The 13,134-nt window shown below is 53.5% G+C and overlaps 1 protein-coding gene across 2 annotated transcripts in view; it reads left to right on the top strand.

The window, feature by feature from the left end:
• Sbno2 (strawberry notch homolog 2) overlaps positions 1–13,134 on the top strand; it is a 46,254-nt gene that overhangs the window by 8,459 nt on the left and 24,661 nt on the right. For both annotated transcript variants that reach the window (XM_021204606.2, XM_021204605.2), the window contains exons 2-3: positions 10,073–10,248; positions 11,938–12,011. In XM_021204606.2, the coding sequence (XP_021060265.1) occupies positions 10,168–10,248; positions 11,938–12,011 (155 nt within the window). In that variant the 5' untranslated portion in view covers positions 10,073–10,167. The remainder of the gene's footprint in view (positions 1–10,072; positions 10,249–11,937; positions 12,012–13,134) is intronic.

Raw genomic sequence — 13,134 nt, 5'->3', positions numbered from 1 at the left:
TTTTTTTTGGTTTTTCGAGACAGGGTTTCTCTGTGTAGCCCAGACTGTCCTGGAACTCACTCTGTAGACCAGGCTGGCCTGGAACTTAGAAATCCACCTGCCTCTGCCTCCCAAGTGCTGGGATGAAAGGCGTGCGCCACCACACCTGGCGGTGGCCTGGGACATTTTAAGCTACTTCCCACGTGGCCATCCTTGGGGTCTCCAGCTCCCCACGCCCACTCCTGAGCATACTGCTGTCGCTCCATTCCAGCCCAGCACATGGTCCCCTGTACTAAACCTCTGTCCAGCCAGACCAGAGACTCCAGGCTCCTGCCCGGCTCTGTCTTTCAAAGACCCTGGAAGGCAAAGGTGCCAAGCCCCACACTGTTCCTCCCAAGTAGTCCTGGAGCAGGGCTGTGGTTGTCCTTTGACCATTGTCCTAAGGACCCAAGCACAGCTGCTACACTTTTGTTTCCTAGATGGTGGTGGTGGTGGGGTTCTCTGTGTAGTCCTGGCTGCCCTAGAACTCACTCTGTAGACCAGGTTGGCCTTGAGCTCAGAGATCCACCTGCCTCTGCCTCGAAGTTGCTGGGATTAGAGGTGTGCGCCAGCACTAGCCAGTGCCCCCACGCTCTCTCTAAGGGCATCACGTGAGATTGGTGGAGGGGCACCCTGGGCTGAGTTGTTAGCTGAGGGGTCAGAACTAGGACTTGTGGTACAGCCCACATCCAGACCCCTGCATCGGGGCTACTCCCCAGCACACTGTCCTCATTATACAGTGCGGCTCCTGCCACCAGCCTGCTTGTGATACCCTGTGTCCGCGTCCTGAAGAACCTGGGGTTAGGCTGGCCATGGCCTCTGCCTGTGGTTGGCATCGGTTGGCATCCCCATTGTTGTGTTCTAGGGGCCTCCAGGGAACTCTGGAAGCTCAAGGTCATGCCCAGGGCCTTCATAGTCAGCACTGGGAGTCAGCGTAGGTCAGAGCTGCCTCTGGCACAGTGCGGATGCCAGGGCATGGAGACTTCCAACCTGGGTAATTTTTGACCATAGAAATAGAGAATTCTGAGTTCTGGAGACCCTGATGCCTGTCTGACATGCCGTCATCTCCAAGGCCAGGACACTGAACTTGGGAGTGTCACCCAAACTGCACAAGTCACTGGGCTTGGTTTGGGTCAGCTACTGGATGATTTCAGGATCATCCACTGTGTTCAAAGACTGTCTCCAAATGAGGCTCTCGGGGCCAACCTTTGCCCACTCCCACTGACAGCATAGAGGCTCTGACTTCTTCACACCTAGCCACGTTCATCTGGGTACAGAGCAGTGGCGGGCCATATGACTGGTTCTGTGCCCACCCCATCCAGGGAGAGGTCAGCCTGAGTTGCCTATGTGTCAGGTGTCAAGATCGACTCTGGGGAATCCCTGCCGGGCGAGCTGAAGACCTGACTGCCCAGTTACTTGTTTGTTACACTCATTCATTTTGCAGGGGGCACGTGCAGCACAGCGTGGGGCATGTGCAGCACAGTGTGCATGTAGAGTCAGAGCACAGCTTGTAGGACTTGGATCTCTCATTCATCTGCATCCTGGGGATGGGCTCAGGTTGCCAGACTTGCCGAACCTAGCTGGCTGGGATCTGCCTCCTGAGGGTGGGGAGTGGTTTTAGGGGTCTCTGTTTGGGTCCCTGTCCCAAGCTCCCACAGAAACCTTAGGACAGGCGATCCTGCAGCCCCTGGCACCAAGCCTGCCTTCTCTAGCCCTTAGAATGATTAAGGCAGTTCTCAGCACCCAGCTCCAGTGCTTCACAATCACAGAGGGGAGACCAGACCTCAGGACCACAGAAAGGAAGGTCGCGCTGTTCTAACCCCAGGCTCTCCAGAGCCACTGCCGCCCAAGGTCATGTCTGGTTTACGAGAAACTCCCAGGCCTTGGGGACACCCAGGTTAACTCTTCCTGAAGGCATGGAGAGGAAGGGGACCCAGCTGGACCTTGGGGACTGTCTTAGTCAGGGTTTCTATTCCTGCACAAACATCATGACCAAGATGCAAGTTGGGGAGGAAAGGGTTTATTTGGCTTACATTTCCATACTGCTGTTGATCACCAAAGGATGCAGGACTGGAACTCAAGCGGGTCAGGGAGCAGGAGCTGATGCAGAGGTCATGGAGGGATGTTCTTTACTGGCCTTGCCTCCCACTGGCTTGCTCAGCCTGCTCTCTTATAGAATCCAAGACTACCAGCCCAGAGATGGTCCCACCCACAAGGGGCCTCTCCCCCTTGATCACTAATTGAGGAAATGCCCCACAGCTGGATCTCATGGAGGCATTTCCCCAACTAAAGCTCCTTTCTCTGTGATAACTCCAGCTGTGTCAAGTTGACACAAAGCTAGCCAGTACAGGGACAAAGTGGGCACATTGAGCTCCTGAGAGTGGCTGTCAGACACGTTTAGTGTTGCCTGAGTATCCTGTAGGTTGGGGTATTCTCTGGGACACAGCCTCTCCCACATCCAGGCTGACCTCTACAGAGACCAAGAAGGGGGTATCGTGCTGGGTTCTTGGCAACCAGGCTCACCTGGCCACTGGGAAAATGTCAGGGTGGCCTGGCTGGATCAGACTTCTGAGCTGCTGTCCTTGGCCAAGGTAAGACTTTGAGCTATGGAGATGAAGTACCGAGACTCATGGCTCATTGTTACCCTCATGCACAGGCCCAAGGTGACAGCATGGCACGTTAGCTGTGAAGCAGGGCAGCTGTGGGTATGGCTGAGTGCTATGCCACATGCTTGTTCTGTGGACACTCGAAGAATGGTGACTGCGGAGGGGAGGACACAGCCTTCTGCCCCTCAGCTGTGCACACATTAAACTGTGTCAGTCCTTGAAGCTGACTCCCCTCCCCCTTCTAGGTTCTGAGTGCTGGCTCTGTGCAGGGATGATCTACAGCTGGAGTCCAGTACTCCCCTAGCACACACAGAGCTCTGCTTTCCATGAGACCCTGTATATTAAAACGCAAGTACAGGAGCCACCCACTCTGAGCACCAGGCCATTTATTCTGGAAGTTTTTGTTTCCAGGTCACAACCTTGGATCCAGTGACTCTCTGCACTCATTGGTCTGCCTATGTCTGCCTGTCACCAAATCAGCCTGGTTTTGGAGATGATTCAATTCACTTTCTGTTCTGAGTGATGTTGACAGTATTTCAAATGTGTGGTCCTGCCGCTCCTGGGGCCTTGGTGTGGGCTGCACACCCCTGCCTGCCTCCTGTTTATATGTGCATGCCCATGAGCTCACTCTGCATACTCGACTTGACTCGGTGGTCGGGGTGTGTGTGGCTGAACCAGGGATCTGGCATCCAAGGCCTCCAAAAATGTTTTTTTTGTTTGTTTGTTTGTTTGTTTGTTTTAAGTTTTTTTCTGTGTGTATGTGCAGGTATCCGTTAGAGGCCAGTGGTCTAGATACCCTGAGCTGGACTCACAGGCACTTCTGAGCAACCTGGGACTAGGAATCTGGCTCGCATCCCTTGCATAGAGTAGCATGTGCTCTTAACCACTGAGCTAACTCTTCATTAGTGTTTCCTTTAGTCAGGTTTAGTTTCTCAAGACAGCTATCTCTGTGTAGCCCTGACTGTCCTGAAACTCACTCTGTGGACCAGGCTGGCCTCGAACTCATAGAGATCCACCTGTCTTTGCCTCCCGAGTCCTGGAATTAAATGTGTAGGCCAATATGCCTGGCTACTATTATTATTTTTAACTTTGCCTCCTGTTTTTATTACAGTTTTATAGATTTATGTTTATATAGATTTATTTTTAGTTTATAAATGTTCTGCCTGATGCCTATAGATGTCAGAATAGTGTGTCAGGTCTCCTTGAGCTGGAGCTAGGGATGGTTGTGAGCCACCGTGTGAGCTCCGAGAACTCAACTCATTCTCTCTGTAGGAGCAGTTGGTGCTCTGCCCACTGAGTCTCCAGCCTCATTGTAGTGTTCAAAGAAGAAGGGCAGAAGGCAGCAAGGGTGGTACACATATTTGTTCCCAGCAGCTTATGAGGCTGAAACAGGAAGAGTACAACGTCAGCCTGGGCAAGGTAGTGAGACATACTATTTTCAAAATACATATTACTTATATTTAGAGCGTGTATGCGCGCACATGCGAGCAGCCAGGCATCGGGGAGCTGATTGGAGGGCACGTGTAGGACAGCCTGCAGGAGTCACTTCTCCACTGTGTGGGTCTCAGGTACTGAACTCAAGTTGTCAGCCTTGGTGATAAATGCTTTACCTGCTGGGACATCTCAGAAGTCTCTCAAAACCGTTTTAAAACCAGGTTATATGCCGGACAATGGTGGCTCATGCCTTTAATCCCCGCACTTGGGAGGCAGAGGCAGGCAGATTTCTGAGTTCGAGGCCAGCCTGGTCTACAGAGTGAGTTCCAGGACAGCCAGGGCTACATAGAGAAACCCTGTCTTTAAAAACCAACAAACCAAAACACCAACAGAACACCAGGCATGGCAGTGACTAGACAGTAGAGCCCGTCAGAGTTCCCAGTGAGGGGCTGGGGGTAAGGCTTAGAATCCCCATGAGGGGATGGGGACTCAGCGGTAGAGCCCAACCTAGAATCCTCCTGTTCTCCTTGCCAGCGGCTCACTATCAATGGATTTTGTAGACTTCAATACACCCTGCCAAACCCCGAGAGTCCAGGCCATATCAGCTGGGTCTTTTCCATCTGTGAATGGACACACTTGTAAATATGTCTGCAGCTGGCACCTCTTCTAGCAAGCTGCCAACTGTCCAGACTCTTCCCCATGTAACTGGCCCCAAAGGTTCCAAAAAGGCCAACGTCTGTACAGAGGAAGGGGCTACCTGACCCTAGTCTCTGTGACCAAAGGCTGGGTCTCTAGGGCCTGAGGTGACCATAATGCTCTTCCCACTGGACAGCTCTAGCTGGACCAGTTGGGACCTAACTAGGCATCTGAATGGCCTAGGAGTCACCTCGTAGGAGCCAGGCCTTGGGAAACCCACCAGCCTCCTGCTGCCTGGGCTAGTCCCAGGGCCAGGCACTCACAGGATTTGGGAATGTGAGGCCTGTGGGTCAGTCATGGTGAAGGGTGAGTGCCAGGGCTTTACACTGTCTGTCTGCTAGGCCCTGGCCCTGCTCCTGCATTGTCCCCCACCCAGGACAGTCTGGCTGGTCCCTGCTAGGCAGCAGATGTCGGGACATCACTTCTGTGGGTGATTCCAGAGACGGTAACTCACTGCCGAAGCACCACCCAGAGGAACTGAGGCTCCTGGAGGGCCAGCAGCCGCTGCACAGTGTGGAGGCCAGAGGGGCTGTTAGCGGCTTGGAGGGCCTCTCCACCTTAGGGTGGCTCTTTTTGTTTTGTGTTTTGTCTGTTCTGGAGCCCAAACTGGCCAGCAGTACATACACAGTTATTGTGATTAAATGGGTGTGTCACCACACCTTCCTTCCCAGCTCTCTGCATTCTTGGTCACACACTGGAATGACAGGTATGCACTACCACTGTGGTCAAACCCAGAGCTTCACGCATGCCAGACAGGGCTCTTCACACTGAGCCCTGGTCCCAGCTTGTCTGTCTGTCTGTCTTGTTGTTGTTTTTTGTTGTTGTTTTTCAAGACAGGGTTTCTCTGTGCAGCCCTGGCTGTCCTGGGACTAGCTCTGTAGACCAGGCTGGCCTTGAACTCAGAAATCCACCTGCCTCTGCCTCCCAAGTGCTAGGATTAAAGGCATGCGCCACCACTGCCTGGCTTAACTTTCTTTCTTGTGTTAATGCAGTCTCCATCTGAAGCTCACACTGTCTAAGAACTTGGGGGAATCCTCCTGCCTCAGCTTCCTGAGTGTTGAGCCTGCAGGCACATTTTACTGCTCTCTGATTAGGTTTCCAAGAACAGAATAGGGACCTGGTGTGGCCTCCTTGAAGCCCTTGTGTCTTCAGCATTCTGGAGGTCCTGAGGGGCTGCACGTGGATGGGACCCCAACATCCTCCCCAAGTGTAGAAGGACCTGAGTCAGGCTCAGAAACGGAAGGAGCAAGGCAGGTTGAGGCCACCCTCTGTCATCTGGGCCTGGGCTCCTCTGACTTCTGCTTTGCCATCCTCAGCTGCTCTAGAATACTGTTACAGCTCTCTGGAACGTGGTGGCAGAAGGAAGCCATGTGCTCCTGCAGACTGACCAAGATCACTGCTTGGAGTCTGTCTCCTGTGTCGGGGGAGCAGTGCCTACTGTACCACTCCTGGCATGAGACACACACCTAAACGTAAATACACAGGCTGCCAGCCGAAGGCTCTTCCATGCCCTCTGGCCCACAGGTGCAGTGTGGTGCCCACCTGATTCAGAAATTTGCTTATTACATGTGTTTAGTGTATGTGTCTACACGCACATGTGCATGCAAAGCACTGTTCTTTCGGTCTAGAGGATTCAGCAGGACCTGACACCACAAGCCTTTAATCCTAACATTTGGAGACAGATATAGGTGGAGCTCTGTGAGTTCAAGGCCAGCCTGTTCAACATAGACACTATCCATAAAACGTCTTTACACACTGAGCCATCTTGCCAGCCCCCACCTGAGTTTATTCTAGTAGTGTGTGGGGCTGACTGGATGCCCTGTGGTATACGTTCAAGGCAGGGAACAGATAACTGGGGGACAAACTATGGAGAGAGCAAGTCAGTGTGGGGCAGAATGCCTAGACATGGGCATCTTGGGAGGCAGGATGACTGTAGGGGATGCTGGGAAGGATGGAAGGCTTCTAGCATGGATGGTGCCCTGCCCTGTGAGGGTGGCCAAAGGGGAGCGTGCGTGTGAGCAGCAGGTGCGACTATCTTCTCCACAGCCCGGCACTCAGGAGTCCAGCTCTGTGTCTGCATTCCCTACTCTAGACACTTGTTATGTGTTTACTTATTGTTGTGTGTGTGTGCACCATGGGTGTGCATGGAGGCTGGAGGCCGGCTTGCAGGAATCCTGTCTTTGCTCTTGTCAGCCTGTATCCTGCATGTTCTTGTCATGGAGTCCCACACTGGTTTGTGTCTGGTTCTCTCCCCAAGTTTCCCTGTTCATGGTTGTGCAATACTTCAGTATGTGGGTGCTACATACCGTCTCTCAGTGGAGCCTGGGCTGTGTGGATGGCGAGGTTTTGACTTTCACATGGAGTTCGTGTGGACCTAGCTTTGGCACACGGCTAAAAGCAGAATTGTTGGGCCTTGTAACAGCTTTGTTTAATCTTAAGGAACCACCAGACTGTTTCTAGGGCTTTGCCATATTGCTGGCTTGCCTGTGTTGTAAGCGCCTGGCTACTTCCCCTACAATTCATGGTGCTCAGTGACTGCCTGGGTAGGTACCCATGTTGTCCCCACCCCTACCCCAGGTTCACGGGTGAGCCCTTTGCCTGGTCAGAGGAGCCAGTGTGGATCCCAGAAGCACAGCCCCCAGCCCCACTTGTCCCTGACTGACCAAGCTTAACCTTGCCTTCCAGGACTGCCACTCAGGACAGGAGGGAGCACAGGAGCTCCCTGGTGGGAGAGGAAAGGACACAGCAGTGCAGCCAAGCCTGCTGTGGCAGATTCCTGAGGATTGCCTGACATAACCATTCTCTCCACTCTCTAAGATAGCAGCCCCCAGCCGGGCGGTGGTGGCGCACGCCTTTAATCCCAGCACTCGGGAGGCAGAGGCAGGCGAATTTCTGAGTTCGAGGCCGCCTGGTCTACAAAGTGAGCTCCAGGACAGCCAGGGCTACACAGAGAAACCCTGTCTCGAAAAACCAAAAACAACAAAAACAAAAAATAGCAGCCCCCAGCCAGTGCATACCTTGGGGTGAGGCTGTCTCCTGGGAGGACACTACAGGGCTGGGCTCTCAGGATAAAGGAGGGTCTGCCCACTTACCCTCAGGGAGTGTGGTTGGGAGGCAAAGACTGTGGCTGAGAAATGTCTGAGCCTTTTAGCCCCTGCAGCCTGTCAGCTGCCAAGATGGAGCCAGGTCTGGCCTGCTATGCCCCTCCATCAGTCATCAATCAATCAATCTCTTTCTCTTCCCCTGTATCCTCCCTCTCCTCTCCCTCCCTTTTTCTCTCTCCTCTCTCTTCCTCCCTCCCACCGTGTGTGTGTGTGTGTGTGTGTGTGTGTGTGTGTGTGTGTGTATACATATGTACATGCTTGTTTGGATACATACCCAGAGGCGTAAGGACTTTATCACTCTCTGCCTATTCCTTTGCTTAAAAGCAAAACAAGCCAGTGGTGGTGGTGCACGTCTTTAATCTCAGCACTCAGGAGGCAGAGGCAGGTGGAGTTCTGAGTCCTGGGCTAGCCTGGCCTACAGAGCTTGTTCCAAGACAACCAGGGCTACACAGAGAGACCTTGAAAACCAAACCAAACAAAATGGAATAAAACAAAATAGTCTCTTGGGCTGGAGATACAGTCCAGTGGTAGGAGCACTGTCTGCTTTTGTAGAGAACCCAAGTTTAATTCCCTGCACCCACATGACAGCTCACAACCGTCTGTAACTCCAGTTCTAGGTGCCCTCTCTGGCTTCTGCGGGGACCAGGCATACATGGTGCACAGACAGGTGCAGGCAATACTCATACACATATAATTAAAGTAAATATTTAAAATATGGTTTAATGTAGCACAGGCTAATCCTTGAGCTTGCTGTGTTGTTGAGGGTGACCTCAGACTCCTGACCATCCTGTGCCAGCCTGCCTAGTGCTGGGATGACAGGTGTGCACAACAGCCTCGTGTCTCACAGTCCATCTCTCACTGAACCTGGAGGTCGCCATTGGTAGTGTCTTGCAGTCACTGCTGGGGCTAGAAATAAGTGTGGCTGTGCCCTGCAGGTGCTGGGGGTCCGAGTCTGCAGTGAGCATTCCAACCTAGTACACCATTTCTCCATTTCCTTTTCTTATTTGTGAGACATGGCCTCATGTAGCTCAGGCTGGCCTTTAGCTTCCTATGTAGCCCAGGATGATCTTGACCTCCCCATTTCCCTGCCTCTACTGGATGACAGGTGTGTGGCACTACAGCTTGTTTATGGGGTGCTGGGGATCAGACCCAAGGCTTCCTCTGTGCCTGGTGAATACTCAAGCCACAGCCCCACAGCTTAAGTTTATTTTTTGAGGCAGTCACACTTTAGCCCAGGCTGGTCTTGAACTTGTTACTTTGCTGCCTCAAGTTTCCCAAGTGCTGTGGTGACAGGCTTGCAGAACTCAAGGCCACCTGCTAGGCGAATATTCATCACTGAGCCACATCCCCCAGTTTACCCCAAAATATGAGGTCGATCCGATCAGTCCCCCAGATCACACAGTATCCGTCCACCATGAGCCTCTGTGAGTGCATCCAGTTGTGACCAGACTCTCAGGACTGGGCTTGCTGGGCCGCTGGTCTTCAGAGCTTGGACTGGTGGAGAGCATGACTTCTGGCCTTGCTGGCAGCCTTGCCTCTGCCCACTGGGCCCTTTTCCCTCCCTCCTGCCAGCATCCCCAGGCAGGCAGGCCGGCTTCCCCTGGCTGGATTACACAAGCCACTGCCTGCTGCTTGTGGCCTGGGCTGTGGGCAGTTACTGGAAGGCCCCACTCTTCTGCAGGTCTTGGCTAGGCGGTATCCATCTCCCCTTCCTGCCTCTGGTGATTGACCTTGTGCTGTCCGCCTGAGTGCCACCACCCTCCTGGATGGTTTGGAGATCTGCTCTAGGCTGGTGGGGAGCTTGGGGATCTTGATGTGCTCCAGTCTGTGTCACAGACCTGGGGCAGGGCATAGTTGTCCTATGTCTGACCATGTTGGGCTTAGGGTTCACCGCCCTCCAGCCAGGGACACCCTGGGCAGGCTCTCCAGGGTCAGACTCAGAGGGAACTTCTGGGATTCTTCTGAGGTATTTAGGTCTCCTGATATGCTCTGGGTGTCTGCAGTGTCTTCAGAGGTCCTGCCTGACCCTCCCCATCAGGTCACAGTGCCAGCCTCAGCCTGTGCTACTACAGTAGCTTAACCCAATGGGCAGTGGCCGTGCTATGACCAGTGCTTATGGTCACAGTGGGGCAGGAGCCACACTTCCCAGAGAGGCTTGCCAGTTGCTGGGGAACCTGCACAGTTCTTTCATGATGGCTTCCTCTCCCACCACAGGATATGACATTACAACTGCCACTGCCAGCACCGCAGAGTAAGCAGTCCAGATAGCCGCCACCCGAGGGTCGCGGAGCGCCTCCTCCACCTGCCTGATGCTGGCAGTGGAACCCACCATGGATGGGGACTTCCCTCCACATGAGCTCCCACCCCCCGGAGGTGGCATCCAACTACAGGTGAGCCTTGTCCTTGATCTTGAAACCACCCCAGGGACAGCACTTCCAGAGCCCTGCTCCCCGGCTACCCTGACGACCCTCTGGTCGTGATGTGTCCCCTGAGTGAAAAAGGAGGCCCACAGCATCTTCCTCTCACATCTCCTGCCCCACAGTTTGCCATGCAAGGAAGGGCTTTTGTTGTCTTATTGTTGGTTTTGGTTTTTTGTTTTGCTTTGTTTTTCGATGCTGGGTTTCCTGTAACTCAGGCTGGCCTCAAGTTTGCATGTATAGAATGATCTTGAACTCCTAGCTCCATTTTCTGAAAGCCAGGTGACAGGCATGTCCCCACACCCCATATATGTGGGACTAGGGATTTAGCCCCATGCTTGTGTGCTGTAAATTGAGTCCTGACCCCAGACTTGCTTCTGGGTTCTTTGAGACAGGGTCTCAGTCTGTAACCCAGACTGGCCTGGAACTCATGGTTGTCCTCCTGCCTCAGCTTCCTGAGTGCTAGGATCCCTGGCAGGGGCTGCTCTTCAGGGAAAGCATCCTCTGCTCCTCTGTCTCCTCGTGTTGTCACAGGCCCCGGGGATGCAGGACACCTACAGTGTTCCAGGACACAGGAAGTGGGTGGTCAGACAGGATGAGGGTAAGCCAGAGCTGTGCTGTAGCACAGTCCCAGGGACACAGGTGAGGTGACAGGGCCCTCAGGCACTAGAACAGCTCTGTAGGCTGCCGCTGACCCAGGACCACGCCATGCCCAGCTGCACCATCACGTGCTCCTGTGGGGGAGCATGGAAGAGGAAATATTAATGGAGCTTCCAGATCTTAGGGTGGGGGAAGCAACAGCGACCGATACCCAGAATGTCACTCGCAACTCAGAAACCCTGGCTCACATCCAGTACCTGTGGCTAGCAGCAAGCAGGCTATGTCTAGCTCCTATTCTCTCTACTTGGCCCTCTCTGTTCCCCGCCCACTGTTCCTTCATCCACAGCCCATAATTTACTTAATTATTTCCCTATTGTCGGGCCTTTGGAGAGAGTCCAGTTTCCTCTGCTATAAATAGTGTTGCCTTCTCCTCTATCCATACTGTGGTGTGATTTCACAGGATTCCAGAGACAGAAGCAGGAGTGGTGGGCTGTCAGTGGACTGAGCTGGGAACACAGCATGTATCTACCTTATGGTGCCATTCCAGTGATATGCACTTAGGGCAGGAGCAAAGCCCCATTAGGAATAGGGATAGGTCCCCTGTTCTGGGTGAACCTCAGCTTTTCCTGAGTACACTTTGAGCCTCAGAGCCACACCCCAGCCTAATTCACTCCCAACCCCTCACGGGGTAGGGGTGGGGATTCTAGACAGGGACTCCATCCCTGAGCCCCACTCCCATCCTCTCACTGGGGAGTTTGGGGGAGGGGGCTCTGCCTCTGAGCATGTCCCTAGCCCCTCCCAGCACAGTGTCCAGGCTCTCTTTGGAAGGGGACATACTGAGCCCTCTGGAGCCATGCACCCATACCTGGCCTGTCCTTCTCTCCGTCGGCTTCTCAGCAGTCCCCACGGCTCTTGTCGGCCTCTCAGCAGTCCCCACGGCTCTTGTCATGTGTGGGGCAGCTGAGACCCTGGCTGACAACCTGGTTCTCCAGGGCGCCTGCCCCTTGCACACCGGGGTCTGCTCTCCTCCCACACCTGATGCCCGTGTTTCTGTGTTTTCAGAACCGACTCCTGCACTGTCCTTGGTGGGGCAGTTTCTCACCACCATTGTACCCCACCTTCTCCAGTGAAAACCAGTAAGTGTTACTGTGAGGCCTCACCCTCCCCCTCTTCGTGAGCCCTGTGTTTTATCATCTGGGTTGGAAATGGACAAGGCCGCTGGAGGATGGGTTCTGGGGCACCCAGAGAGACCTGGCTTTTAAAGGCTTAGAAGGAGTTTGCCTGGAGAGATGCCCTGTGCAAACGTCTCAGTGCTACTGTGGTCTGAACTTCCTGAGTACTTGAGGTTCCTCCTGCATGCGTGTGTGCGTGTGTGCTTACATGTGTGCACCTGTACATGTGGAGCCAGAGGTCAGTGGTGACTAGCTCAGTCACTCACTATGGTTTGTTTGTTTTCCCCCCTTTTGAGAGAGGGTCTCACTCTATAGCCATGACTAGAGTTCCCTATGTAGACCAGGCTGGCATAGAACTCAAATATCCCTCTGCTGTGCCTCCTGACTGCTAGGATTAAAGGGGGACTGTCACATTCAGTTCATTTATAGGTATTTTGACTGCACATATGTCTGTATATGACATGCATGCCACAGAGGCATTGGATCTCCTAGATCTGATATTTATAGATGGTTGTGAGCTGCCATGTGGGTGCTGGGAACTCGGGTCCTTTGGTACAGCAGCCAGTACTCTTAACCACTGAGCTGTCTCCAGCCCCACGCACCGTGGTCTTTTGTTACGTTGTTCTTTTGGTTTGGGAGAGTTTCTTTGGTTTCTCTGTGTAGCCCTGGCAGTCTTGGAGCTTACTCTATAGACCAGACTGGCCCAAACTCAGAGATCGGCTTGCCTCTGCCTCCTTAAAGGTGTGGCCTGCCATACCTGACCTACCTTGATTTCTGAGCCTGGATCTGTCACACAACCTATAGCTCACCACTGTTGGTTGTGTCTTCCTCTCCCAGGGCCGAGGTTAGAAGTGTGGCCATGCCCTTCTCACCTGCATGAAGCTGGCTGCCCAGTGCAGGGTTCTGGGGTGTATTATGTAAACTCAGCCCTTAAAGCTGCACACTGCCTGCCTTCATGTTTGTCTTAGCAAACCTCTTCAAGGAAGAGGAAGAGGCCTCCGGATGGCCATTGTCTCTCTGCCCCAGGACCCAAGGAGTTGGAGCTCTGAGCAGAGAGGCTCTGGGGCTCCACCCCCATCCCAGGTTC

This window comes from Mus pahari, chromosome 9 (genome assembly GCF_900095145.1).
Source record: "Mus pahari chromosome 9, PAHARI_EIJ_v1.1, whole genome shotgun sequence".
Taxonomy (NCBI): Eukaryota; Metazoa; Chordata; class Mammalia; order Rodentia; family Muridae; genus Mus; species Mus pahari.
The sequence above is the reverse complement of the archived record's forward strand: the minus strand, read 5'-3'. Positions and strand labels throughout refer to the sequence as shown.